The 27,165-nt window shown below is 46.3% G+C and overlaps 1 protein-coding gene across 1 annotated transcript in view; it reads right to left on the bottom strand.

Moving 5' to 3' along the window:
* Positions 1-27,165, bottom strand: part of LOC117507295 (solute carrier family 2, facilitated glucose transporter member 9-like) — a 389,118-nt gene that overhangs the window by 355,121 nt on the left and 6,832 nt on the right. The window contains exons 2-3 of the mRNA XM_034167137.1: positions 12,628-12,727; positions 11,768-11,930 (exon numbers count right to left, since the gene is read on the bottom strand). Coding sequence (XP_034023028.1) covers positions 11,768-11,930; positions 12,628-12,727 — 263 coding nt within the window. The remainder of the gene's footprint in view (positions 1-11,767; positions 11,931-12,627; positions 12,728-27,165) is intronic.

Raw genomic sequence — 27,165 nt, 5'->3', positions numbered from 1 at the left:
AGCGCCCAGCCACCCTGCGGAGGAAACTCATCTCAGCCGCTTGTACTCGCGATCTCGTTCTTTAGGTCATGAGCCAAATCTCATGACCATAGGTGAGGATCGGAACGTAGATCGATCGGTAAATCGAGAGCTTTGCCCCCCTACTCAGCTCTCTCTTCACCACGACGGTCCAATACAGCGACCGCATCACTGCAGATGCTGCACCGATCCGTCTATCGATCTCACGTTCCATCCGTCCCTCACTCGTGAACAAGACCCCGAGATACTTAAACTCCTCCACTTGAGGCAAGGACACTCCACTGACCTGAAGAGGGCAAAGCACCTTTTTCCGGTCGAGAACCATGGCCTCGGATTTGGAGGTGCTGATTTTCATCCCGGATGCTTCACACTCGGCTGCAAACCGCCCCAGAGCACGCTGAAGGTCCTGATTTGACGAAGCCAACAGAACCACATCGTCCGCAAACAGCAGAGACGAGATTCTGTGATTCCCAAACCAGACCCCCTCTACACCCTGGCTGCGCCTAGAAATTCTGTCCATAAAAATAATGAACAGAACCGGTGACAAAGGGCAGCCCTGGCGGAGGCCAACGTGCACTGGAAACAGGTTTGACTTACTACCGGCAATGCGAACCAAGCTCCTGCTGCGGTCGTACAGGGACCGGATAGCCCTTAGCAAAGGACCCCGGACCCTGTACTCCCGGAGCACTCCCCATAGGGTGCCCCGAGGGACAAGGTCGAATGCCTTTTCCAGATCCACAAAACACATGTGGACTGGTTGGGCAAACTCCCATGAACCCTCGAGCACCCGATGGAGTGTGTAGAGCTGGTCCAGTGTGCCGCGACCAGGACGAAAACCACACTGCTCCTCCTGAATCCGAGGTTCAACCATCGGTCTAATTCTCCTCTTCAGTACTCTGGAATAGACCTTACCGGGGAGGCTGAGGAGTGTGATGCCCCTATAGTTGGAACACACCCTCCGGTCCCCCTTCTTAAACAGAGGGACCACCACCCCGATCTGCCAATCCAGAGGCACTGTCCCCAATCGCCACGCGATGTTGCAGAGGTGTGTCAGCCAAGACAGTCCCACAACATCCAGAGACTTAAGGTACTCAGGACGGATTTCATCCACCCCAGGAGCCTTGCCACCGAGGAGCTTTCTAACCACCTCGGTGACTTCGGCCTGGGTAATGGATGAATCCGCCTCCGAGTCCCCAGTCTGTGCTTCCTCTTCGGAAGACGTGACGATGGGATTGAGGAGATCCTCGAAGTACTCCTTCCACTGCCCGACAACATCCCCAGTCAGGGTCAACAGCTGCTTCCGCCTCCTGAGGCGTCGGACGGTTTGCCAGAATCTCTTCGAGGCCGACCGATAGTCCTCCTCCATAGCCTCCCCGAACTCCTCCCAGACCCGAGTTTTTGCCTCTGCGACCGCACGGGCTGCGGCACGCTTGGCCTGCCGGTACCTGTCAGCTGCCTCTGGGGTCCCACCTACCAACAAAGATAAGTAGGACTCCTTCTTCAGCTTGATGGCATCCCTTATTTCCGGTGTCCACCACCGGGTTCGGGGATTGCCGCCGCGACAGGCACCAGAGACCTTGCGACCACAGCTACGAGCAGCCGCATCGACAATGGAGGTGGAGAACATGGTCCACTCGGACTCCATGTCTCCAACCTCTCCCGGGATCTGGGAGAAGCTCTCCCGGAAGTGGGAGTTGAAGACCTCGCTGACAGAGGGTTCCGCCAGTCGTTCCCAGCAGACCCTCACGATACATTTGGGCCTGCCAGGTCTTACCGGCTTCCTACCCTCCCAGCGGATCCAACTCACCACCAGGTGGTGATCGGTCGACAGCTCTGCCCCTCTCTTCACTCGAGTGTCAGAGACACGTGGCCGAAGGTCAGATGATACGACTACAAAGTCGATCATCGACCTCCGGCTCAGGGTGTCCTGGTGCCACGTGCACTTATGGACACCCTTGTGCCCGAACATGGTGTTCGTGATGGACAAACTGTGACTAGCACAGAAGTCCAACAACTGAACACCACTCGGGTTCAGATCGGGGAGGCCGTGCTTCCCGATCACCCCCCTCCAGGTCTCACTGTCGCCGCCCACGTGGGTGTTGAAATCCCCCAGGAGAACAATGGAGTCCCCAGTCGGAGCGCTATCTAGTACCCCTCCCAGGGACTCCAGGAAGGTCGGGTACTCTACTCTGCTGCTCGGCCCGTAGGCTGAGACAATGGTGAGAGACCTGTCCCCGACCCAAAGGCGTAGGGACGCGACCCTCTCGTTCACTGGAGTGAACTCCAACACTTGGCGACTGAGCTGGGGAGCAATAAGTACGCAACTCCTGGAGAGGGGCTGGATGCTTATATATAGATATATATATATATATATATATATATATATACACCCACACACAAGCATACACTCTCACACACACACACACCACACACACACACACACAGAATGAATAATACAATTCTGCTTAATCAACACTGACTATGCTGAGAGATCCAAGGTGAATCTTAAGGGTATTGCAGTTTACTTAAGTGACTGCGAATAAAAGATCCATCAGTCATCTCCTTCTCCAAGAGCCAACACCCTGGTCATTAGTGGGTAATAAATTATATTATACATTGATTATTTCAGAGTACTGCAGAGATTGGTGATGCATCGTTCTGTGGGACAGAGAGGAGTACAGATTTGCATTCCTTCCGTCAGACCTGAAAATCCTATCAGACATTCTACAAGACTGGCTCTCAAAGTGTACAATGAGCTCTAAAATTAGTACTGCTGGATCTGAATCAGATATGCCAATGCCTTCATTGGAAACGTTTTATCAAAAAGAAAAATGTCCTTGGACGCTGTCAAATGAAGCTGCATGAAAAATATTATTTTATTTTAAATGGCTCAGTGTCCGTAAATAATTTGCTCCAAAATTGTGAGCTGCAGAATAACAAGCCTACATACGTAAATCTTCGTGAGAATGTGGAATGCAAATGCTGCATGAGGGTGTTTTATGGTTAAGACCTTCCCAAACATAAACCATATGCCCCAATCACATTTCTTCGCTGTTAGTATTTAATGTGGGAGCCGATTAATTCACAGAACAAACCAGGATAAAGGGGAAAACCAAATGTTACTCTGTGGTGCTCTTTATACATCTCCAGTACAATTAGAGAAGCAGGTGAGTATAATGAACAGATTGTACAGGGGTGGTGGTCAAGTGGTTAGTGCACTTAGTTTCAGTGCTGAAGGTTCCTGGTTCAAACCATGCCCCTGCCACATTTCTCCATGTAATATGGAGTTGTGTCAGGAAGGGCAGCTGGCATAAAACTTGTACCAATTCAACATGCAGACTGACATTGGATCTGCTGTGGCGACCCTGAGTGAAAACAAGGGAGCAGCCAAAGGCACTGACTTTTACTATAATTAACTGATTGCAAGTATTTCCAACTAAACTACCAAAAAGGCGACAAATGCAAACTCATCAACAGTTTCATACAGCAGATAAAATAATGTGCACCAGAAAGAAATGGACAGTGATCCTTAACGGCCATGTGACTAAGGGCCTTGTCCCACTGGGGAGAGGATTAATTGCGCATGAATTGAGTATACAAATTGCGGGTGTTCGTTGTCGTCTGCAACAAAAATGGCCAAAAATGACAAATGTGTTGTGTGGGCCGCCAGAAGAGGAGGTACTGCTGGCCCACCACCACCAGATGGCGCCCTGCCTGGAGTGCGGGCTTCAGGATCGAGAAGGCGCTGCCGCCACGGACACAGCCGGGGGTGATAGCTGTTACTCATCATCTTCTATGACAGCTGTCACCCATCTACACTTCATCATTCTCCTCCATAAAAACCAGACTTCATCTCTACCTCGTTGCCAAGATATCATCTATCAGTAGAGGTAATATTCTCAGCCGTATAACTAACTGTGTTTAGTCTGAACTCATTTTTGCAGCTGTTTTTCCTGTGGAGTGCATTGTCTGGAGATTGGCGTGACCGGCGACAGCTCCGCTTCACACCCCGCCAGATAAGTGCTTTGTGACAGAAGCTGCACGTGTGGATGAGAGGTGGAGGTGGAATTCCCACCATTTGTTATTACTAGGTGTGCACACACCCACCTTTGATTGTTTCTGCTCCTCGCCAGCAGTACCAGATCCGACGCTCGGAGACGGTGGCCACCTGGGGACTCGGGACTTGGCCGCTCCAGTATTCTCCAGGTTCAGTGGCGGAGGAAATCGTGTGGTTCCGGTTCTTCTCAGGACAGACGTCTTCTATCCTCGAGCCTGCCCACACGTCACCTTTGTGATTGACTATCGTCTTACATTCTGTAATCTATTGTATTGTGGTTGTGCTCATTCACAACAGTAAAAGTGTTCATTTTTGACTCTATCATTGTCCGTTCATTTACGCCCCCTGTTGTGGGTCCGTGTCACAACACTTTCCCAACAGGATATCTCAGCCAGCGTCATGGATCCCGAGGGGAGTCACCCAGCCGTTGAACAGCCAGTGGAAGAGCAGGGTGCACGGGCATCTGCAGGAGGCGTGTTTGGTGAGTTGCAGCAAATCCTCACCACCTTTACTGCTCGGTTGGATTAGATGACCGAGCAAAACGTCATCCTTAATCGCAGGATGGAGGCTCTCACCGCACAGGTGGAAGCGCGCGCTCAGGGCGTTGCTGCAGCTCCTCCTCCTGCCGACCCAGTGCAGAATACAGACGTTCCACTGGTCGTTCAACGACCCCCCCCCCCACCATCCCCTGAAGCATACATAAGCCCCCCAGAGCCGTACGGGGGTTGTGTGGAGACGTGCATGGACTTTCTTATGCAGTGTTCGCTCGTCTTTGCACAACGTCCCGTAATGTACGCGTCTGACGCCAGTAAGGTGGCTTATGTCATTAACTTGCTCCGAGGTGAGGCACGCGCCTGGGCTACAGCGCTCTGGGAGCAAAATTCACGGCTCCTTCACACGTATGCTGGGTTTGTGAGGGAGTTCAAAACAGTTTTTGATCACCCTAATAGAGGAGAAACAGCTTCAACTGTGCTGCTGTCAATGAGACAGGGGCGCCGGAGCGCAGCCGCTTATGCAGTCGACTTCCGCATCGTGGCTGCGAGGTCCGGCTGGAATGACGCTGCGCGCCGCGCCGCCTTCATAAACGGACTGTTGTCGGTCCTGAAGGAGCACCTGGTGGCTAAGGACGAACCGTGAGATTTAGATGGGCTTATCAATCTCGTTACACGGTTAGACAATCGGTTGGAGGAACGCCGTCGGGAGCGAGACGAAGGACGTGGCCGGGTACGCGCCGTCCCTCTCCCTTCCGGTTCCGAAAGGGTTCCGCCCTCCCCACGCTCCACAGCCGCAGCGCTCCATGTGGCAACAGCTTCCCCTGCTGACGTTGCTAGAGAAACGCACAGGGCCAAAATGAGAACAGATGACAGAATGAGGAGGCTGGTCCGCGGGGAGTGTTTTCTCTGCAGCTCAAAAGAGAACATACAGAAAAACTGCCCCAAACGGCCAAAACGACAACACTCGCCCTTAGAGACTGGGCTAAGGGGTGGGGGTCATAACATTCACGTGAGACACACACGTATTGCCACACGACTCCCAGTTACAATCCTGAGCGGGGATTTAACCCTTCAAGCCCCAGCACTGGTGGACACGGGGTCGGAAGGGAATCTGCTAGACAGCAGATGGGCTAGGGAGGTAGGGCTCCCTCTGGTGGTGCTCCCTTCACCATTGCAGGTGCGGGCACTAGATGGCACCCTTCTCCCTTTAATCACGCACAAGACACAACCAGTAACTCTGGTGGTGTCTGGAAATCATTGGGAGGAGATCGAGTTTTTTGTGACTCCTTCTACCTCCCGCATGATTTTGGGCTTCCCTTGGATGTTGAAACACAATCCCCGGATTGATTGGCCGTCTGGGGTGGTGGTTCAGTGGAGCGAAACCTGCCATCAGGTGTGTTTAGGATCCTTGGTTCCTCCCGGTTTACATGCTAAGGAGGAGGTCAAAGTCCCTCCCAATCTGACAGTGGTGCTGGTTGAGTACCACGATCTTGCTGATGTCTTCAGCAAGGATCTGGCACTCACCCTTCCCCCGCACCGTTTGTACGATTGTGCCATTGATTTGATTCCAGGCGTGGAGTTCCCGTCCAGCAGGCTGTACAACCTCTCACGACCTGAGCGAGAATCAATGGAGACCTACATCCTGGACTCATTAGCTGCTGGGCTGATCCGGAATTCCACCTCCCCGGTGGGTGCAGGTTTCTTTTTTGTGGGCAAGAAAGATGGCGGACTCCGTCCATGCATTGATTACAGGGGGCTGAATGAGATTACGGTTCGCAACCAATACCCGTTGCCGTTGTTAGATTCCGTGTTCACCCCCCTGCATGGAGCCAAAATATTTACAAAGTTGGATCTTAGGAATGCGTATCACCTGGTTCGGGTCCGGAAGGAAGACGAGTGGAAGACGGCATTTAACACCCCGTTAGGTCACTTCGAGTACCTGGTCATGCTGTTCGGCCTCACTAACGTCCCCGCGATGTTCCAAGCTTTGGTAAATGACGTCTTGCGGGACTTCCTGCACCGATTCGTCTTCGTATATCTGGACGATATACTCATCTTTTCTCCGGACCCTGAGACTCATGTCCAGCATGTACGTCAGGTCCTGCAGCGGTTGTTGGAGAACCGGCTATTTGTGAAGGGCGAGAAGTGCGAGTTCCACCGCACCTCTTTGTCCTTCCTGGGGTTTATCATCTCCTCCAACTCCGTTGCCCCTGATCCGGCCAAGGTTGCGGCGGTGAGAGAGTGGCCCCAACCAACAAGCTGCAGGAAGCTGCAACAGTTCCTCGGCTTTGCAAATTTGTACAGGAGGTTCATTAAGGGGTACAGTCAGGTAGTTAGCCCCCTGACAGCCCTGACCTCTCCAAAAGTCCCCTTCACCTGGTCGGATCGGTGTGAAGCCGCGTTCAAGGAGTTGAAACGACGGTTCTCGACTGCACCAGTTCTGGTGCAGCCCGACCCTAGTCGCCAGTTCGTGGTTGAAGTGGACGCCTCTGACTCAGGGATAGGAGCCGTGCTTTCCCAGAGCAGAGAGACCGATAAGGTTCTTCACCCATGTGCCTATTTTTCCTACAGGTTGACCCCGGCCAAACGGAACTATGACGTCAGCAATCGAGAACTCCTTGCGGTGAAAGAGGCTCTTGAGGAGTGGAGACACCTGTTGGAGGGAGCGTCTGTGCCATTCACGGTTTTCACTGACCATCGGAACCTGGAGTATATCAGGACTGCCAAGCGGCTGAACTGCAGGCAAGCCCACTGGTCACTGTTCTTCGGTCGTTTTGACTTCCAAATCACTTACCGCCCCGGGACCAAGAACCAGAGATCAGATGCCTTGTCCCGGGTGCACGAAGATGAAGTCAAAACTGAGCTGTCGGATCCACCGGAGTCCATCATTCCTGAGTCCACTATCGTGGCAACCCTCACCTGGGATGTTGAGAAGACCGTCCGGGAGGCCCTGGAACGGAGCCCGGACCCCGGACCCCGGAACTGGTCCGAGGAACAGACTTTACGTCCCACCAGAGGCTAGAGCTGCAGTTCTCGATTTCTGTCATGGTTCCAAGCTCTCCTGTCATCCGGGGGTGCGAAGGACCGTGGCAGTTATCCGGCAGCGCTTCTGGTGGGCGTCCATGGAGGCCGACGTCCGGGAGTATATCCAGGCCTGCACCACCTGTGCCAGGGGCAAAGCCGAGCACAAGAAGACCCAAGGGCTTCTCCAGCCGCTGTCAGTGCCTCATCGCCCCGGTCCCATATCGGCCTGGATTTCGTCACCGGCCTCCCGCCGTCCCAGGGCAACACCACCATCCTCACGATAGTCACCGATTCTCCAAGGCGGCCCACTTCATGGCCTCCCGAAGCTCCCTACTGCCCAGGAGGCTGCTGACCTCCTGGTCCACCACGTCGTCCGTCTGCATGGGATACCAACTGACATTGTCTCAGTGGTCCCCAGTTTTCCTCTCAAGTCTGGAGGAGTTTCTGCAGAGAACTGGGGGCCACCGTGAGCCTCTCGTCCGGGTACCACCCACAGACGAACGGACAGGTAGAACGGGCCAACCAAGAGCTGGAACAGACCCTTCGCTGTGTGACATCCGCGCATCCGACGACCTGGAGTAACCATCTGGCCTGGATCGAGTATGCCCATAACAGTCAGGTGTCTTCTGCCACCGGCCTCTCCCCATTTGAGGTGTGTCTGGGGTACCAGCCCCTCTGTTTCCCGTGGTGGAGGGAGAGATCGGTGTGCCCTTGGTCCAGGCCCACCTGCGGAGGTGCCGTCGGGTGTGGCGCACCGCCCGTTCTGCCTTGTTGAAGGCCCGGACGAGGGCTAAGGCCCATGCGGACCGCTGGCAGACCCCGGCCCCTGCATACCAGCCCGGGCAGGAGGTGTGGTTGTCTACGAAGGACATTCCCTTACAAGTGGACTCCCCGAAATTGAAGGGCAGGTACATTGGCCCCTTCAAGATCCTCAAGGTCCTCAGCCCGGCCGCAGTGAAGCTCCAACTCCCAGCTTCACTGCGGATCCACCCCGTGTTCCATGTTTCCAGAATCAAACCACACCACACCTCACCCCTCTGTGCTCCCGGTCCGGCGCCGCCTCCTGCCCGGATCATTGACGGGGAGCCGGCTTGGACCGTGTGCCGGCTCCTGGACGTCCGTCGGATGGGCCGGGGGTTTCAGTATCTAGTGGACTGGGAGGGGTATGGACCCGAAGAACGCTCCTGGGTGAAGAGGAGCTTCATCCTGGATCCGGCCCTCTGGGCCGATTTCTACCGCCACCACCCGGACAAGCCTGGTCGGGCGCCAGGAGGCGCCCGTTGAGGGGGGGGTCCTGTTGTGTGGGCCGCCAGAAGAGGAGGTACTGCTGGCCCACCACCACCAGATGGTGCCCTGCCTGGAGTGCGGGCTTCAGGCTCGAGAGGGCGCTGCCGCCACGGACACAGCCGGGGGTGACAGCTGTTACTCATCATCTCATGACAGCTGTCACCCATCTACACTTCATCATTCTCCTCCATAAAAACCGGACTTCATCTCCACCTTGTTGCCGAGATATCATCTACCAGTAGAGGTAATATTCTCAGCCGTATAACTAACTGTGTTTAGTCTGAACTCATTTTTGCAGCTGTTTTTCCTGTGGAGTGCATTGTCTGGAGATTGGCGTGACCGGCGACAGCTCCGCTTCACACCCCGCCAGATAAGTGCTTTGTGACAGAAGCTGCACGTGTGGATGAGAGGTGGAGGTGGAATTCCCACCATTTATTATTACTGGGGGTGCACACACCCACCTTTGATTGTTTCTGCTCCTCGCCAGCAGTACCAGATCCGATGCTCGGAGACGGTGGCCACCTGGGGACTCGGGACTTGGTGGCTCCAGTATTCTCCAGGTTCAGTGGCGGAGGAAATCATGTGGTTCCGGTTCTTCTCAGGACAGACGTCTTCTATCCTCGAGCCTGCCCACACGTCACCTTTGTGATTGACTATTGTCTTACATTCTGTAATCTGTTGTATTGTGGTTGTGCTCATTCACAACAGTAAAAGTGTTCATTTTTGACTCTATCATTGTCCGTTCATTTACACCCCCTGTTGTGGGTCCGTGTCACGACACTTTCCCAACAAAATGTCCCAGTATGAATCACGGATATATTAATAATACATAGCGAATATATGATGAACAATCATGGTTATATAACGCATGTAATGAGGAAACTGATCCGACACATTGAGATTATCACAGCAGTATTACGGGTGTATTATGAATGCATCGGCACATGTTGCACGTGCACGGCATCTGCATTGCGGTCATAAAAGAAGCTCACTCGGGCCATTGGCATCACTATTTACACCAAAAATACAGCCTCTGGAGTATTTGCTGGACTTGGACAAGCTGATCACAGAGTTAATGTTCATGTTGTCATGCGAGGGTTAACTGTTCATGAGTTTGGGGAGTGGGAGGAGGGAAGCCTGGGGTGTGAGACAGTGTATTTTTTTTTTTTTTTTTTTGAGAGCATCACAGAAAACAGGCTTCAGCATGAGTTGTGGATAAACAGCAACTCTTCCTTTTGTTGGTGTTAAATAAAAGTCCTGGATTGCAGCAGCTATTACGTCTTTGTGGATTTACACAGCCTGGACCGGCACTGACTGGCAGGTATGTCACTTTCTGCCACATATAGTACTTTGGGTTTACGTGACGTGTTTGTTATGCATTCACAGATTGTCCGCAAATCAGCTGCAAAGCAGATGTAACAAAAATGCTTTATTCGTGGCTGATCTGTATGCAGTCGCTACAACATATTTTACTTTGTGATGTGGACATGATGGGCACGATATATATCTGTTTTACACACTGTCTCAGTCCGCTGTCAAGCCGCAAATCCCCGTCAGTTGCGGATATCAGCAGTTAACGGCAGATATACAGTGCATAGAGTGAGTATGTATTGTGTATGAATTGAGTATATATGGAGTATGTGAGGTGGATGTTATCCGCTTTCAGATTTTTGAACAGCTCAAAAATCCTGGCTGCGGACATGCATGCCTCTGCGGATGATCATGGGCATGTTCGGATGACGGCCGACTCATACAGGCATGTTACACTGATATTGCGGATGTTTGGTGAATATGGGCCAATTTTGTGCGCAATCCATACGCAAATCCTCCTAAACGCCAGTGGGACAGGGCCCTAACCTAGAGGTGGAAAATAATATAGCTGATAAAACTGTGAGGTTATTTAGTGAGTATTAGCTCACACACAAAGAAATCTTAGACAATATTGTCATTAAATTATTTTGTAAACAAAACTTGTCATCATTGTGGCAATCCCTTGGTGACAAGGAAGATGGTCTCTTGGTCGATTCCCGGATGGGATAGTGAATATGGCGATGACTGAACAGACCCAGCACTGAACTGCACCATTTCTTACAGACTGTACATCCTTGACCCGAAATACATAGGCATGCCAAACAGCAAATGTCAGCGCTCCCCGGTTTTTGCATGATCGAAGCCATACACACACACACACACACACACACACACACACACACACACACACACACACACACACACACACACACACACACACACACACACACACAGAGGCCACTTGGCTATTATAATATAGATGCCATTTGAAATACAAAAAATAAAAATGTCTAAATTATCTTCCTTAAACTCAAACTGAAAGCAAATCTCATAAATTAATTTAAAATATAAAAGCCAAGATGAAGGGCTGCATAAGTAATGAGCCCCTTTGGTATAATACCTGTAAATAATCAGTTTTAATGCCAGTTTTCTCCAAGTAAGGGGATAGATACATGAACATTTCCAAGTCACTGAATATGTCTTGGACTTTCTATTCATAAGTGATTTTGACTCATAATTCTTCATAATTGATTTACATAAATTATGAAGAAATACAAACAGTATGGTGCTCTATAGTAAATCTGTGTGGAATAGACAGTTCTCAAAAACTGAGTTACTGTGCAAAAAAGAGAAGAGTGAGGAAAGCCACCAAACCACACCTTTTTAAGAAAATCCTCCTCTATACAACCTAGTGCCAGTGCTAGTGGGTTTGACAGTATGCTTGGTTCACAGTTTTTCTTTGACTTATATTGTGTCACAAGGTTTATAATTTGGAAAAGTCAAAAAACCTGAATTGCAAAAAAAAATAAAATAATAATGCTTAAATAAACACTGGATATACTGTAGGTTGACTCACCTTCCCAGTACTTTGAGGATGAACGTGGCGCACAATGTTCCAAGAAGGCCTCCAATAGAAAATATGGACACTGTGATGGACCACAGGATGGAGCCTAGCTCTCCTCCAACAGGGTGCCCATATCTCTCAATCCATGTCTTATTGTACAGAGCCTTATTGTACACAACATTCAAATATGTTATGAGGAATGTTTACTTCCACAACAGAGGTTATGTGATCAATGTGCCATCTTTAGCTCCATTTCCAATGAGTGATACAGGTCGGTACGGTACAGTACAGCATGCCATTGTGTGCATTTCCACATCTTGATGGGTACCAAAATTACCGACCCATATCATTTTTTTTGGCACCCTTCAGCTGTCATCCCAAAGTTATGAACCGGTTACAAAAACGAGGCGCTAACTCGCTGCTGTACATTGAATGGCTCAACAGCTAAAGCAAAAGCTGCAGTTCTCATGCGAACATTTCAGACTGTTTCAAATATTAAAACCATTCACACACTGAGTTAATATTAAAAGGACATGTCACACTGAAATCATAAGAATTTATATTTAGGCTGTTAGTGACCACCCGATGATAGACCAGGATTACTTTGTACACTTCCGTGACCGGTCTCAAAGTATACAGTATTCGCAACAGTTTACCCTAGAATTGCCCTTCAAGGGTTTATTTTTGGTCATGGTCAACTTCATTGGCATCAAGGCACAAAAATGGAATTTTTATACCAATTTCCACCAAACTTGGCACACATATATTCATATAAACCTTATGTTAAGCTTTGTACTTTGTGCAGACACACATACCTGTACACACAAAGTAAAAAATGCACCATATGATGTGTACTGCAGAGTGACCTACCCGAACAGGAGCGTTGACCACTGAGAGGTTGTAACCATAAAGAAAAGATGATCCCAGCGCACCAAAGATGGCTGCACTCAGTAGACATATTGTAATGGACTGCTGCTGACAGGACACACATAACACACACATTAATAACTCTTCATACAAACACAGGCACCATGACTGACAGTCACATTATTATTGGCTTATTCTTGCATTTTTTCATTGAATACATGAAGACTGAGCTCCAACTAGGCTGAATGTGTCACAGTATTCCCTCTGGAATGTTATTATAGAGCGTTAACCCTAAAAATCACACATGTTAGTTCCTGTCTGTTGTGTGTTTTGCAACAGTCAGACTGCTATGAGTTCAGCCCTCCCCCAGCAGAAGGAGGTGGGCCGGCTGCCGTTACCAAAAAAAAAAGTGTCATTTACTTAACACATGCAATGACACAGACAGTGGGCAGGAGACATGAAACGCAAAGCGCTTTCCATTCATGTTTTCACTTATAAACAACTAATTCCGGACAGTTTATCGACATTAATGGTAACTCTGTCATTTTTACAAATTGAAAATATCGCACATATCTTCCCTGTGCCCTTCGTTCTCTGGATTGTATAGATACTTTTAGAAGGCAACTAAAGACGCATTTCTTTAAGTTAGCTTTTTAGCCTAATATTGTATTTTATTGTTTTCGTATGTTATTTTTAGATTATTTTTGTATGCCATGTGCAGCGCTTTGTGACCCTGGTCTGTGAAAGGCGCTTTATAAATAAAGCTTACTTACTTACTTACTTACTATCTTTTAAAGTAATGTGCTAATTCTGAAGGTTTGAGCGTTAACAGACACACACACGCCAAAAGGCATTATGGGAAATTCAAATGAGTCTTTCACACACACCCCCACACCGCCCATCAAAATGCATAGAACACTTCCATTTACTGGATGGGAGTGTGAATAGTAACCAACATTGATCACTATTCATTGTGAATTACACTTCACAAACAGAATTTTCAGTTTTGCAAATGCCTGTTTTTTACAAATGAAAAAAATGCCATATTTACAAATACACATTAATTTGTAAAAACCAAACACATATGTTAAAGTAACTTGTGTGTTGGTTTTTACCAGTGGCGGATGGTGAAAAAAATTCTTGGTGTGGCTCGTGTGCCAATAGATTTCCCTGCCTAGTCCAGTACAGACATTCAAATGAACAGTCGGAAAATTACTACAATTCAACAATAATCATTTAATGCCCTTCTCAAAATCAGCAGTTTCATAAACACAGATAACCATTTACAGCTATAATAGACATCACTTATACTTTGGAAAGGAACAGTATCAAATGCAATACAACACTCAAGTTCTTAAGCAAGGAACATTTCACCTTTTGACACCAATTACACACATAGGACACCATACTGTACTGCTCTGCTGTTATCTTCAGCCAAACAGATCATGGGTTTCACAATAACACCCCCTTAACAGAACAGAAAATATCACCAAATTTATACCCCCGTCACACATAGCCAGAATCACGCAGAATGGCGCACATCCGAAAAGTGTCAGATTTCAGTAACAAAACCTTCTGACAGGCATCTGAAGAAGTCCACACAGTTGGTCAAAATCAGCCGGTGACCCCAAGTGTGATGCACATGTTCAAAACCCTCCGGGCACCGTCGAGATGGGACACCTAGTCGATGGCAGTCCACATGCAAGGTGAGGACCATGTGACCACAATTTACATATTCCGATGGTGGCAAAACAGGATCCGAAATGATTTGAGCGCATACAAGGGAACCTCGAGTTGGATCTGGCACAGCAAAGTCTGCCAGTATGACCTGCATGTGCCACATATAATAATGTCCACCACTCCCCCGCCCCCACAGCGCAAAGGAACTGTTGAAATGTATGTGGTACGCTTCATCATAATAATAATTATGACTTATTATCATGTACAATGAATGTGAACAGCAGCTATCAAACCGAAAGCATCATGCGCTACTGTGCGCACACCGCCGCAAATCAGAACAGGCTGTTATATCCACAATAGATCTTACAGTACAGGTATTTGTCCATTCCTTCCCATGGGCGACATAATTAACGTGACTATTGTCTGCATCATACCTGTATATAACACGGGCAGCTGTGCCTCTCCGTGGTGCATAGTAACGTGTCACTGCATGCGTCAGGCTCAGAGCTGAACTGATCTCACGCTGTAATAAATGATCAACTTCTAACTCTGTAGGAGATATGACATGGAACTGTTGTGCCAGGCCATTACAGCATTAATGATCATGAATCTCACCTCCAACAGCAGTCCAGGAGTATTTCACAGCGCGGACATGGAGCCAGACCGCTGCCTGTCATTAAAATCCTCTCAGCCAAATTAAAAAAATAAATCCCATGTGATAATCCAACCATCGCGGTGTCCAGAGTTGTGTTGTGCTGCTGAAGTGAGCAAAAAAGAAAAAAAGAAATTAAAGTTCCCTGGAAAGGCTCCGTCTGCTGCATGGGACAGCATGGCACACTGCCAGCAAACTTTCAGCGAAGCTGTCCAGTGGCGCACGCGTGCACTTAGTGGCTCATGCAGCGTTATGCATACACACATACACACATCTGAGTGATAATTGCAGCCCCACGCGTGTGTTCGGAGTGCACTTGTGCCACACAAACACGCACGCTCCGCACTCCCACACGTGAGGAACACAGCGCTGCCTCCCACTCTGGGCCCATGTTTGCCATCCAGACATCGGACAGTCTTCAGCACCTTTTATGGCCATCTGACAGCAGTCTGTGTCATCTACCTGTTGTGTACATGCGCTTTGGATGCCATCTTGCAAGTGTGGACGTGGTAATCCGGATGCATTCTGACACTGCTTACCACATCTCTTTTCCTCCTGACTGCGTCAGATTATGCAATATTTGCCGTGTCGGGCTGGTTCCTGCACATTCTTGCTATGTGTGACGGGGGCTTTAGACTTTCAAAAAATGGAAAAATTCCTCAATTGACAAACGAACATTATGTACCATACTACAATGTTCACACTACCTTCCAAAAAAAGAGAGGGGGAGAGAGAGAGACTTTCAAAATAACGTGTTCATTCAAAGTAATTAATTACAGCACAAATAAAAAAATTCATCTAGATTAAATCACACTTTGAGCCTTTTTGTATTGACATCACTGACTTGGTCCGTAAATAAAGACTATTTTTGAGCACAATAACTGTTAAGAATATCTGTGCCATTGGACACTTTCAGCAACAGCGCCAGAAGTAATTTTTGGAAATACAGTACTGCCAAGGAAAAATTACGCTATCAGCACATCTACAGTGCATGGACTAGCTTTATGTTGCTCTCTGACATGAGCCATAAAAGAGACTCAATGTTTCTGACTGCTCAGCAACACACAGAGGAAATACCTGTTAAATACTTTTCATATCAAAGTACCTTGCTTTAATAACTGTCATTGTATCTCAAATGTGGAGGTTTCATGTGTGAACCAACATTTTGTGGTGAATTATTTGTTCAGCTTTAATAATTGTTAATTTTCAGCCAAACAGTCTTCTTACTGGTTTAAAATATGTTTTCATCCAGAGTGGAATGTTCAATGGACATATTTAGAAATGGTCTTGGTTCCAATAAAATAAATACTGAAGGGTTCATATTATCCAAAGTCACTTTTTAAATCCATCACTTACATTTTCTTGTGTGATATTTAAATGTTCAACATTTCAAAATGTCTCAATTCTAAGTGTTTTCACAGCTATTCAACTGATTTGAACAGAAAGGCAGGGGTGGTGGCCAAGTGGTTAGTGCACTTTGTTTCAGTGTGGAAAGTTCCCAGTTGAAACCCTGTCACATTTCTCCATGTAATGTTCTCCACATCCAGTTATGTCAGGAAGTGCATCCAGTGTAAACCTGTGCAAAGACCTCTGTAATATATTGAACATAATTATCTTTGCCCCCTCAACCTATTAATCTGTCATTACCCTCTGGTTCTGTTCCTAAGTGTTTAAAAACGGCAGGGATTAAACCAGTCCTTAAGAAACCTAACCTGGAATCTGGTTTAAATCAATCAAATCAATTTTATTTATATAGCGCCAAATCACAACAAACAGTTGCCCCAAGGCGCTTTATATTGTAAGGCAAAGCCACACAATAATTACAGAAAAACCCCAACGGTCAAAACGACCCCCTGTGAGCAAGCACTTGGCAACAGTGGGAAGGAAAAACTCCCTTTTAACAGGAAGAAACCTCCAGCAGAACCAGGCTCAGGGAGGGGCAGTCTTCTGCTGGGACTGGTTGGGGCTGAGGGAGAGAACCAGGAAAAAGACATGCTGTGGAGGGGAGCAGAGATCAATCACTAATGATTAAATGCAGAGTGGTGCATACAGAGCAAAAAGAGAAAGAAACACTCAATGCATTATGGGAACCCCCCAGCAGTCTAAGCCTATAGCAGCACATGATCTTAGAAACATGGTGTCTAACCAGATCCTTACTCTGGATGGCATTACCCTGACCTCTAGTAATACTGTGAGAAATCTTGGAGTCATTTTTGATCAGGATATGTCATTCAAAGCGCATATTAAACAAATATGTAGGACTGCTTTTTTGCATTACGCAATATCTCTAAAATCAGAAAGGTCTTGTCTCAGAGTGATGCTGAAAAACTAATTCATGCATTTATTTCCTCTAGGCTGGACTATTGTAATTCAGTATTATCAGGTTGTCCTAAAAGTTCCCTAAAAAGCCTTCAGTTAATTCAAAATGCTGCAGCTAGAGTACTGATGGGGACTAGAAGGAGAGAGCATATCTCACCCATATTGGCCTCTCTTCATTGGCTTCCTGTTAATTCTAGAATAGAATTTAAATTCTTCTTCTTACTTATAAGGTTTTGAATAATCAGGTCCCATCTTATCTTAGGGACCTCGTAGTACCATATCACCCCAATAGAGCGCTTCGCTCTCAGACTGCAGGCTTACTTGTAGTTCCTAGGGTTTGTAAGAGTAGAATGGGAGGCAGAGCCTTCAGCTTTCAGGCTCCTCTCCTGTGGAACCAGCTCCCAATTCAGATCAGGGAGACAGACACCCTCTCTACTTTTAAGATTAGGCTTAAAACTTTCCTTTTTTGCTAAAGCTTATAGTTAGGGCTGGATCAGGTGACCCTGAACCATTCCTTAGTTATGCTGCTATAGACGTAGACTGCTGGGGGGTTCCCATGATGCACTGTTTCTTTCTCTTTTTGCTCTGTATGCACCACTCTGCATTTAATCATTAGTGATCGATCTCTGCTCCCCTCCACAGCATGTCTTTTTCCTGGTTCTCTCCCTCAGCCCCAACCAGTCCCAGCAGAAGACTGCCCCTCCCTGAGCCTGGTTCTGCTGGAGGTTTCTTCCTGTTAAAAGGGAGTTTTTCCTTCCCACTGTAGCCAAGTGCTTGCTCACAGGGGGTCGTTTTGACCGTTGGGGTTTTACATAATTATTGTATGGCCTTGCCTTACAATATAAAGCGCCTTGGGGCAACTGTTTGTTGTGATTTGGCGCTATATAAAAAAATTGACTGACTGATAACTAAGGGATGGTTCAGGGTCACCCGATCCAGCCCTAACTATAAGCTTTAGCAAAAAGGAAAGTTTTAAGCCTAATCTTAAAAGTAGAGAGGGTGTCTGTCTCCCTGATCCGAATTGGGAGCTGGTTCCACAGGAGAGGAGCCTGAAAGCTGAAGGCTCTGCCTCCCATTCTACTCTTACAAACCCTAGGAACTACAAGTAAGCCTGCAGTCTGAGAGCGAAGCGCTCTATTGGGGTGATATGGTACTATGAGGTCCCTAAGATAAGAAGGGACCTGACTATTCAAAACCTTATAAGTAAGAAGAAGAATTTTAAATTCTATTCTAGAATTAACAGGAAGCCAATGAAGAGAGGCCAATATGGGTGAGATATGCTCTCTCCTTCTAGTCCCCGTCAGTACTCTAGCTGCAGCATTTTGAATTAACTGAAGGCTTTTCAGGGAACTTTTAGGACAACCTGATAATAATGAATTACAATAGTCCAGCCTAGAGGAAATAAATGCATGAATTAGTTTTTCAGCATCACTCTGAGACAAGACCTTTCTAATTTTAGAGATATTGCGTAAATGCAAAAAAGCAGTCTTACATATTTGTTTAATATGCGCTTTGAATGACATATCCTGATCAAAATGACTCCAAGATTTCTCACAGTATTACTAGAGGTCAGGGTAATGCCATCCAGAGTAAGGATCTGGTTAGACACCATGTTTCTAAGATTTGTGGGGCCAAGTACAATAACTTCAGTTTTATCTGAGTTTAAAAGCAGGAAATTAGAGGTCATCCATGTCCTTATGTCTGTAAGACAATCCTGCAGTTTAGCTAATTGGTGTGTGTCCTCTGGCTTCATGGATAGATAAAGCTGGGTATCATCTGCGTAACAATGAAAATTTAAGCAATGCCATCTAATAATACTGCCTAAGGGAAGCATGTATAAAGTGAATAAATTGGTCGTAGCACAGAACCTTGTGGAACTCCATAATTAAACCTTAGTCTGTGAAGAAGATTCCCCATTTACATGAACAAATTGTAATCTATTAGATAAATATGATTCAAACCACCGCAGCGCAGTGCCTTTAATACCTATGGCATGCTCTAATCTCTGTAATAAAATTTTATGGTCAACAGTATCAAAAGCAGCACTGAGGTCTAACAGAACAAGCACAGAGATGAGTCCACTGTCTGAGGCCATAAGAAGATCATGCTGTTTCTGTACTATGATGAATTCTAAAACCTGACTGAAACTCTTAAAATAGACCATTCCTCTGCAGATGATCAGTTAGCTGTTTAACAACTACCCTTTCAAGAATTTTTGAGAGAAAAGGAAGGTTGGAGATTGGCCTATAATTAGCTAAGATAGCTGGGTCAAGTGATGGCTTTTTAAGTACTGGTTTAATTACTGCCACCTTAAAGCCTGTGGTACATAGCCAACTAATAAAGATAGATTGATTATATTTAAGATCGAAGCATTAATAATGGTAGGGCTTCCTTGAGCAGCCTGGTAGGAATGGGGTCTAATAGACATGTTGATGGTTTGGATGAAGTAATTAATGAAAATAACTCAGACAGAACAATCTGAGAGAGAGTCTAACCAAATACGGCATCACAGAAAAACTTGTACGTTTACTGAAAAACTATAGACCAATATCAAACCTATCCTTTTGCTCTAAAGCCTGGGTCCCACCGAATAATGAAGGATGAATAATGAGCCACGCAGCATGTTTTCTTTGCTACAAGATGGTTTCTTCAACTATCGTGGGAGTTTCATGGCTCTGAGTAGCTCTTAGAGGCATTATCTTCAGTTAACGAGGCTCCTCTTTGAGCGTGGCGCTAATTTCAAGACGTTCACAATTTAGCAACAACAGCGTGGCGCAGTTTGTGTATGAGTTACTGCGACAGCTTAGAGGCATTTGCGTGGTGCTTACGAGTCTACTAAAAGCCCATTATCCGTGCGCCTGGCAGTTACGCAGGACCTGAGAGGCTATTTTTGGAGTGGCTCTCCTCTTGCGCACACAATTCCACCTGCTCTGTGCGCTGGACTCTATATAAATAATCTAAATAATTATTTTGTAGCCAAACATTGGATGCTGACAACACCTCTAATCACTTCTGGAATCACAGAGGACTGGTTCATCTGGATGCTTTTTTTCCCCTCTCTTTCCTACTCCATGTGGAATATATTTGAACAGCTTACGTAACTATTTTTAATGTTTTTATAGCTTGATAACATCACGCTACACAGCACTGCGTGACTCATACGTGGCTTAGCATGGGCTTAGCGTGGCTGATACGAGCCATTCGAGGCTCTAATGACCTGTCGGTCGTGGCTTCTACGTGGCACGTGCGGGGGTACAGAGAGGCACCTTAGTAGTAGATACGTGTTAGATGAAACGTGGGTCATTTTTCAAATAATCACTCCACACCCATGCGTGGCTCCTTCTTCATTCTTCATTATTGGTGGGACCCAGGCTTAACATCCTAGAAAAAATGGTTTCACTGCATCTTGTGGGCCACCTTACTGAGAATAACCTCAGCCACTGCGTTCTGCTTTTAGAATGCACCACTCCACAGAGACGGCAGTACTAAAGTGGTGAAGGACCTTCTGCTTGCAATGGACTTGGACTCCACTATGGTGCTGCTATTGTTCGATCTCAACATTGCTTTTGAAACAGTGGTCATTGTGTACCACTAGATAGACTTGAGAATCACTTTGAGATCGCTGGAAATGTCCTTGCATGGTTGACATCTTACTTAAGTAGTCGTTTTCAGTGTGTCCTGTATGATAGTGTCACTTTAAATCTTGTTTCCATAATAGAGTGTGCAAACCCAACCCGGCCCCGAAAGGACCCCACAGGTCGGGCTGGGGTTCGAAAAATATTTTGGAATGACTACTCTGGTTTGGGTTGGGCTCAGTCAGGTCAGCAAAAGCATAGGTGCCGACGACCTGACTCCATAAAGGGCAAAGATGGGCAGGCTCTTTGTAACACCCACTCCACCAGGTCATTAATTGATGAAGCATCCCGTCTGCTGTGATCAGTTAATCACACACACGAGTTCATCAACTGATAACTGATCAACAGCAGACGGGATGCATTCATCAATTAAATGACCTGTTGGAGTTGGTGGCTACACAGAAGCCTGCATTCCTCTTTGCCTTGTCTGGAGTCAAGTTGACACCTATGACAAAGACACTGAAGACACAGAACTTTTCTGAAATGATGTCATAGCCTTGGTTCTCTAAACTCAGCCGCTCATAATGAATGACATGTTGATGTTATTGCTAACAGTGTAATTTAATATATTTATGCTCGATCATTTTCATATGCTGAAGAAACTACAAATAGCCATGGTGAACACTGATAGTGAAAAAACGTAGTGCTGTGACCCTAATAAAATATTTGTAGAAAGGGCTTTCAGTTTTTAAAATAATATTTTTCTTCTTATCGGTGGTGGGACAAAGCAGCTGCTTCCTCCATTCTCAGGCTGAGAAATGCATCTGAAGCATCATAACACAGAGAGATTTCTTTCAAAATGCTGTGTATTCACAAGCAATTTCTACGATAAGGAATTAAAGTATTTCCAGATGATATCTTCCAAAACGTCTTATGTGGATAGTAGTTTCGTCGAGCTGTGATGATGATTAAGCCCACAAGAAGGAAATAACAGGTCACAATTAAAAGACTTTATTAACTCCGTGTGCTGGGGCCAACAGGCCTGCTTCACATGATGCAAACATTCTTTTTGCCAATTAAAAAAATAAATAAAATACAGGATCGAACAGCTTTCGCCCTGTTTGCGGCAATTTATTTAGGATGGAAATGACAGACACTAACAACATTGGGTTTGGGTTGGGCTCAGTTAGAAACATTCAAACATCTGTTGGGTTCAGGTCTAGCTTGGTCGGATTCCGGAAAATCAGCTGGTCCTGATGGTTTGGATTAATTTTTTTTTTAAGTTGGCAGCAGATTTGATTGCTGAGCCTCTGTCATCTTTAATTTGAGCCTAAGCACAAACAAATTCCATAAAGTTTGGAAATCGCTTAAAGGAGGTGAACCCTCAAATGTGAATAATTACAGACCTATTTCAAAAACTATGCATTTTGGCAAAAGTATTTAAAAAGTTGGTCTGATCAATTGAAGGACATCCCAGAATCCAACAATATTTTAAAACCATTTCAGTCTTGTTTTAGAAAGCAGCATAGCACTGTTATTGTTATTCTAAAAGTTATAAATGATGTGTTTGAGGCATTAAAATCTAAAAAGTTTTGTGGTGCACTGTTTCTGGATCTTTTGAGGGCATTTGATACTGTGGATCACAGTCTATTGTTTGGAAAGACTAGCATATTTGCATAGTATTGATCCACTTTTTCCTCTTCATGTAATTTGTCTTTTTAACAATGGAGCAAGTCTCAACCTCATTACAACTACATTCTGGGTCTGTTGGTGATGCAAAGGGCTACCTACCCAGAACTTTTTAGATTTAGCTGTGCTGGACTTTGTTTTGCATGCTGATACTTATATGCACTTTGTTCATGCACTCTGTTAGTTTTACAATGGCCTAAGCAATGGATCACCCCTCTGGGCCTGGTCTGCTTGAGGTTTCTCAAAAAACACACCAGGGGAACTTTTTCTTTACCACTGTCACCTATGTGTTTGCCTAGTTTGTTGGTAAGGTTAGACCGTAGCCCTGTGAATAATCTTGGGTGGACTTTGTTGTGAATTGGCACTAGAATAGAATAGTCTGTCACTGTAGGGGGGGTACAGAGGAAAAAATTATATATATATATATATATATATATATATATATATATATATATATATATATATATAAAATATGGAATATGGAATCCATTTTTATTTACCCAACTCTAAGCAGACCTTTTTTTTTTCCAGATTCCTCATATTAACATACTTTGTATAAATATGCTAACATGGCAATATGATACATTTCATCATATTTTCAGAGTAGGTCCCACTGTGTGACACCACAGTGGTTCAAACAGGAAGCATGCTTGTCTCCCAGCTAAAGTATCTCAGCTTCAAGGATGTGTGAATCCAGTGTTGTGTTATAAAAATCACACCAACATATTTATCCCATGCCAACCCTTCTCATTAATATACAATAAGTAACAGCTGCAATTGTTTGGCTCAAACTGTACTAGTTTCTATTCATCTTCATAGTGTATAGGTATCCAAAGTATTCCAGAAAGGGCCAAGAGGGTGCAGTTTTTCTTTGCAGCCACTGACTCCAGCAGGCGATTTAACTGATTAAACCACTTTGAGCAGATGAGATGAGTTCAGAGTTCACCCTTTGATTTGCTCAGTATTTGGGCTCCTTTCTTATTAGCCCAACCTCCACTCCAACAGCTTCATCATGTAGTGACAAAACAGGTGTCAAGCCGGCCTCCTTGATCTGCTGATGTTTTGGTCTGAGTTCAGTGAGTCCAGAGGCTGAAAGGCAGCAAATGACAGCGGATGTACAGAGTTTTGTGAATGTGTGATGACGGCAAACAGTGGACATAAGCAAACGAGGTGGACTATTCATTTTTGTCAGCCATTCAGCGAATGACAGTGGACATGAAGGAGGGTGATTTACGTGTTTGTGTTGTGAGCTTCTCGTCAAATAGCATAAGCCTCCCACCCTCATCTCTCTCTAAATGTGCATGAAGCTTTCCTCTTGCCTCTCTGATGCAAAGGTCAAGGGTTTTATTTATTTTGTAGCATTCGCACCCACCCGGACTGTCGGTGTCAATTCTCACAAGTTCAAAACCCAACCTGCAGAAATATACTGATAAGGGGGGAACTAATGGTCTTTGTTGTGATGAAAACCATTCAGTACCATTCAACCAGGAAATTTTTATTCTGATTTCTGTTAAATGGAACCCAGAATGCAGTTAATGGCATGGGAAGTATAGAAATAAATGGTTTATTACTTAGTGTTAAAAAAATGTTGAGCTGTCCAAACAGTAAGGGACACGGAAGGTGTGTCATCAGTAGAAAGTGTCAGAGAGACGGTGACTAACAGCAGGAGCAAAGAATGTGAAAAACCATGGACAGAAACGACACATCCAGCAACTAAATAAGAACTGTGGCAAACTTAACGGGCAACGACAGGTGTGGCGATTGTAATGTGAAACAAATGAGGTACATCAGGTAACAGGCCACGCCCACAAACAGACCAGACAGCATGAAACGTCAAACTACAAAGACCCCAGAGTCCGTGTAACCCAAATCAAACCATAAATAAATAAATAAATATGTAACACTAGTGCAGAGATACTAAAGATTTAAGTGCTCAGGGACTCAAAAATGGTTAAAGAATAAAACAAAGGAGAATTGACACCAAAACACCCCAAAACTACAACAAATTTACAATATTAGGACAAATGGCGGATCATGACAGTTTCTTTCTTATTAATACATGTTTTAAAAAGGATAGCTACTGGTGCAAAGAGCATAGAATTTGCTCCGAAACTTGAAGGCTAAGGGATAGGGATAGATAAGATAAAAGTAATCACATCTTCGCCTGTTGTAAGACATTTAGGGAGTCTGTAATATATAATCTGTAAATTATTAATCACTTTGTGGGAACTCTGATGCTAGATGTGTATGTGACAGGTTACTGGTTAATCTGCGCATCACAGTGTTTCTCTTCTGTAATTACTTATTTTTGCTGTGGATACCAAATCTTTTATTCAGGACATGATGTTTGACTCAATATCATACAAAATCATATTCAAATCATTTTCAGCATGTATTGGCAGTTAGAAAAATCCATTCAAAGGTTGTGGATGCAGCACGGGATGTCATACAAAATGTGTTCAGCCTGACATTGTGACATTCTGATCTTTTAGCCCATCATTCCATCACTCTTGCTGGCTTTGTTTTCGTTCAAAAATGCCACATGTACAGAAAGAAATGGTATGAGTGACTGAGGGGTTTGTGTGTGTGTTTGGAAAAAGACATTTAGTTCTATTTCCTTAAAATGACCATAACTGTTAATTCTGATTCATCTCCGGAGGCTGATGATAAGATATGAAAAAAAAAACACAAAGTTGTGACATCATCACAATCACTGTTTTGGTTAGCCCACCTGCCAGCCGACACCCACATTACAACGGTACTTTAACATCCTGCGAGATGGCAGTTACTCAACTGATGCAATGTTGGACACATCACTTTGTACTTTCCGTCGGGTGGGAAAGCGAAACTTGTAGTGCAAGCATGAACATTGAAAGATTAGCAAATAACCAGCTTTAGTATCATTGTTATCTCCCATCACACTGGTGGGGTTATTGTTGGGCTTTATCAAACGGCCGCATATTGTGGATCAGCATATCTTACTGATACGGTCAAGCAGGTATGAATACTACCTACAGTAATATAGAAAGTCAATACACCCTTGGGGCTTTATGTTGTGTGGGCCGCCAGAAGAGGAGGTACTGCTGGCCCACCACCAGAGGGCGCCCTGCCTGAAGTGCGGGCTTCAGGCACGAGAGGGCGCAGCCGCCTCACAGGAGCAGCCAGGGTGACAGCTGTCACGCATCACCTGCAACAGCTGTTACCCATCATCTGATCAGCAGGGGAATATCAACAGGATGACGCCTCCACCTCTTTGCCGAGATATCGTTCTACCTGGAAGGTAACGTGCTCAGCTGACTGGTTAACAGTGATCTTTGTGACTTTTGTGAGTTGTTTAGCTGACTCCTTTTCCAACGAGTGGTGGAGGTAGTTTTCCTGCCGTGCGGATTCCTGGGTGCAGACGCACCCACATTTAATTGTTCTTTTGTTCCTCGCCAGCAGTACCAGGTCCGACACGCGAAGGCAGTGGCCACCTGGGAGTTCGGGACTTGGCGGCTCCAGTATTCCCGAGGTCTGGTGGCGGAGGAAATCGTGTGGTTCCGGTTCTGCTTTGGACAGACGTCTCCTATCTTCAAGCCTGCCCACACGACACCTTTTGGGATTTGGCTTTTGTCTATTGTTGTAATCTGATTGTAGTTGTTGTGCCCATTCACAACAGTAAAGTGTTGTTATTTGACCTCATCCATTGTCCGTTCATTTGCACCCCCTGTTGTGGGTCCGTGTACCTACACTTTCCCAACAGGATATCTCGGCCAACGTCATGGACCTCGAGGGGCGTCAACCGGCTGTTGAACGGCCAATGGAAGAGCAGGGCGCACAGGCGTCTGCAGGAGGAATGGTCGGTGAGTTGCAGCGAATCCTCACCGCTTTTACTGCTCGGATGGATCTGATGACCGAGCAGAATGTCCTCCTTAACCGCAGGGTGGAGGCTCTCGCCGTGCAGGTGGAGGCGCGCCCTCAGGGCGCTGCTGCGGCTCCCCCTCCTGTCGATCATGTGCGCAACAGTGACGTTCCACAGGTCGTTCAACGACCCCTCCCACCTTCCCCTGAAGCATACATAAGCCCTCCAGAGCCGTAAGGGGGTTGTGTGGAGACATGCGCGGACTTTCTTATGCAGTGTTCGCTCGTCTTCGCACAACGACCCGTCATGTACGCGACTGATGCTAGCAAGATAGCTTATGTGATTAATCTGCTTCGCGGCAAGGCACGCGCTTGGGTTACAGCGCTCTGGGAGCAAAATTCATGGCTCCTTCTGACATATGATGGGTTTGTGAGGGAGTTCAGAACAGTGTTCGATCACCCAAATAGAGGAGAGACCGCTTCAGCCGTGCTGCTGTCAATGAGACAGGGGCGCCGGAGTGCGGCTGCTTATGCAGTCGGCTTCCGTATCGTGGCTGCGAGGTCCGGCTGGAATAGTACTGCCCTCCGCGCCGCCTTTGTAAACGGACTATCGTTGGTCCTGAAGGAGCACCTGGTGGCTAAGGACGAACCGCGGGAGTTGGACGGCTTATTGATCTCGTTATACGATTAGACAATCGGTTAGAGGAACGCCGTCGGGAGCGAGGCGAAGGACGTGACCGGATACGCGCCGCCCCTCTCCCTTCCGGGTTCGAAAAGGGGCCGCCCTC

Source organism: Thalassophryne amazonica, chromosome 3 (assembly GCF_902500255.1).
Source record: "Thalassophryne amazonica chromosome 3, fThaAma1.1, whole genome shotgun sequence".
Lineage (NCBI taxonomy): Eukaryota > Metazoa > Chordata > Actinopteri > Batrachoidiformes > Batrachoididae > Thalassophryne > Thalassophryne amazonica.
This window is presented reverse-complemented; position numbering and strand designations above follow the sequence as displayed.